Below are 2,289 nucleotides of genomic sequence, written 5' to 3'. Positions count from 1 at the left end.
GTGATTACTGCGTCTGAAGCAACGACCTCTAGCCTGGCAGGGAAAGCATAACATCGAGCCTAACTGCCACCTGATCGGCCTCCCCCTCTAGGATGACCTCTAGCTGCCTGAGCCCCACCTCGAGTTGGCTGAGTGGGCGGTGAAGTAATTGGTGCGAAAGTCGTAGCCTGACTCCTCTGATGAAACTGGACCTCCCAAAAGATGGGGAAAATGCCTCTTCACATGACCAAACTCTCCACACACGAAGCAACCCCGCTTTGACAATGAAGGTAGGTACTAAAGAGGACACCGGGAACCAGAATAATTACTAGAGGGACCTAGCATAGATGAATCCTAAACTAATTGAGCACGAGATGAACTTTGAGCTGGGAGGGCACTGAGAGATGACTGGCCCGGATGGGCACTATATGAACCATGACTAGCTGATGCACCATGATGAACTGGATTAGCCATCTGAGCGGGCCTATAAGGACAACCCCTGCTGTGGTGGGACTACCCTCCAAAAGAAACACCGCTGAAACTACCCAAACCAGGAGGCCTCTTTTCCTTCCTCTCCTCACACTCCTGACTACGGACCTGCTCTAGTCGCTTAGCAATGTCAACCACCTCATCGAACCTAGCACCTGATGCAATCTCCCGAGTCATGACAAATCGCAGTCCATAATTATGGACATCAATGAACCTCCTAATACTATCCCTCTCTGTGGGAACCAACGAGATTGTGTGATAAGCCAATTTTGAAAATCTCATCTCGTACTGAGTCATGGACACACCCTCCTGGCATAGCTGCTCAAACTGCCTACACAACTCCTTCTTGCGTGTTGATGGTGCAAACTTCTCCAAGAAGAGATTGGAGAAGTCGTGCCATGTAAGTGGTGCAGCGCCGACTGGACTACTCAACTCATAGGCCTCCCACTATCCAAAAGCATCCCTTGACAGCTGAAAAGTAGTAAATGAGACTCCACTAGTCTCCAGAATACCCGCCGTGCGAAGAATCTGCTGGCACCTATCCAAGAAGTTCTGAACATCCTCTAACTCAAACCCACTGAATGATGGAGGATTGAGCCTCCTAAACCACTCTAGCCTCTTCTGTTCCTCATCACTCATCGGTGGACCTACCTGGGCCTAAGCAGCTGTGACCGGTGGGGCTGGTAGTACCCCCCGTGTCTGAAGTCCCTACACCACCTGCTCTAGAGTACGGGCGGCAGGAGTTTGAGTACCTCCCTCAGCCTGAGAAGTGGTTGGCGCGGCAGGAACTGAAACCGACTGAGCAAGGCTAGTGTATACAGTCAATATTTGGGCTAAACCCTCCTAAAGACCTAGAATGACAATGGGCATAACTGGTTCCTGAGATGGTCCCACCAGCTCAACCACATCTAGGATATGCTCCTGAGCTGGAGCAACTGGTGGGTCAACTGGTGCTACTCTAGCTGCTGTACGAGCAATACCTCGGCCTCTATCGCAACCCCAGCTTCTCGTTGCCCTAGCTGGTGGTACTGGTGGCTGTTCACCGATCCGGTAGCACGTGTCCTCACCATCTGTTAGAGAATAGAATAACAAAAGTTTAGTTTCCAGAATCAACAAATCCGCACGACAAGAATATAAGAAAGTGGAGTTTCCCAAGGGTTCGGTAGCCTCTCGAAGTTAAGTACAGACGGCTTTGTACCAATACGGAAGACTCTACTAAACCTACTCATGACTCGTGAGACCTATGTAACCTAGGCTCTAATATCAACTTGTCACGACCCAAAATCTCACATGATGTGATGGCGCCTTTCGTAATACTAGGCAAGCCGACAATCACAAATAACCACGCATCTTTAAATTGAAAACATAATTAAATGAGCTTAATAATGAAAATCTCATAAATAACTGATAAAACAATATCGCGACTCCATACAAAATCTCCCAAAATCCGGATGTCACTGAGTACATAAGTATCTAAATGACAATATAGTCTAACTACTAAAAATAACGGTCTAGAAGGATAGAACAATGCAAATAAACTGAAAAGAAGGAGAGTCAAGGTCTGCGGACGCCAAGGCAGCTACCTCAATAGTCTCCAAGCAGATGAAACTCCATAGCTAGCAACCGACCAGAAATACCTGGATCAACACACGAAGTGCAGAGTGTAGTATGAGTACAACCGACCCAATGTACTCAAAAAGTAATAGGACTAACCTTGGGCTAAAAGTAGTGACGATCTCAGAAAGGTACAGTCCAAATCCAGATTATAACATTATAAATATGACAGGAAAAATGACAGTAATATCTCAGAGAAAACTCATA

The 2,289-nt window shown here is 47.1% G+C and overlaps 1 protein-coding gene across 1 annotated transcript; it reads right to left on the bottom strand.

Annotated features, from left to right (window-relative positions):
* Nucleotides 1-492: 492 nt before the first annotated feature.
* Nucleotides 493-1,107, bottom strand: LOC138901881 (uncharacterized). Its single transcript, XM_070189678.1, has 2 exons — nt 961-1,107; nt 493-915 (listed from the first exon to the last, which is right to left on the bottom strand). Exons 1-2 carry the CDS (start codon nt 1,105-1,107, stop codon nt 493-495), a joined length of 570 nt encoding a protein of 189 aa, XP_070045779.1.
* Between the last annotated feature and the right edge of the window lie 1,182 nt (nt 1,108-2,289).

Source organism: Nicotiana tomentosiformis, chromosome 11 (genome assembly GCF_000390325.3).
Source record: "Nicotiana tomentosiformis chromosome 11, ASM39032v3, whole genome shotgun sequence".
Taxonomy (NCBI): Eukaryota; Viridiplantae; Streptophyta; class Magnoliopsida; order Solanales; family Solanaceae; genus Nicotiana; species Nicotiana tomentosiformis.
Note: the sequence above shows the minus strand (reverse complement) of the source record. Positions and strands in the feature narration are given on the sequence as shown.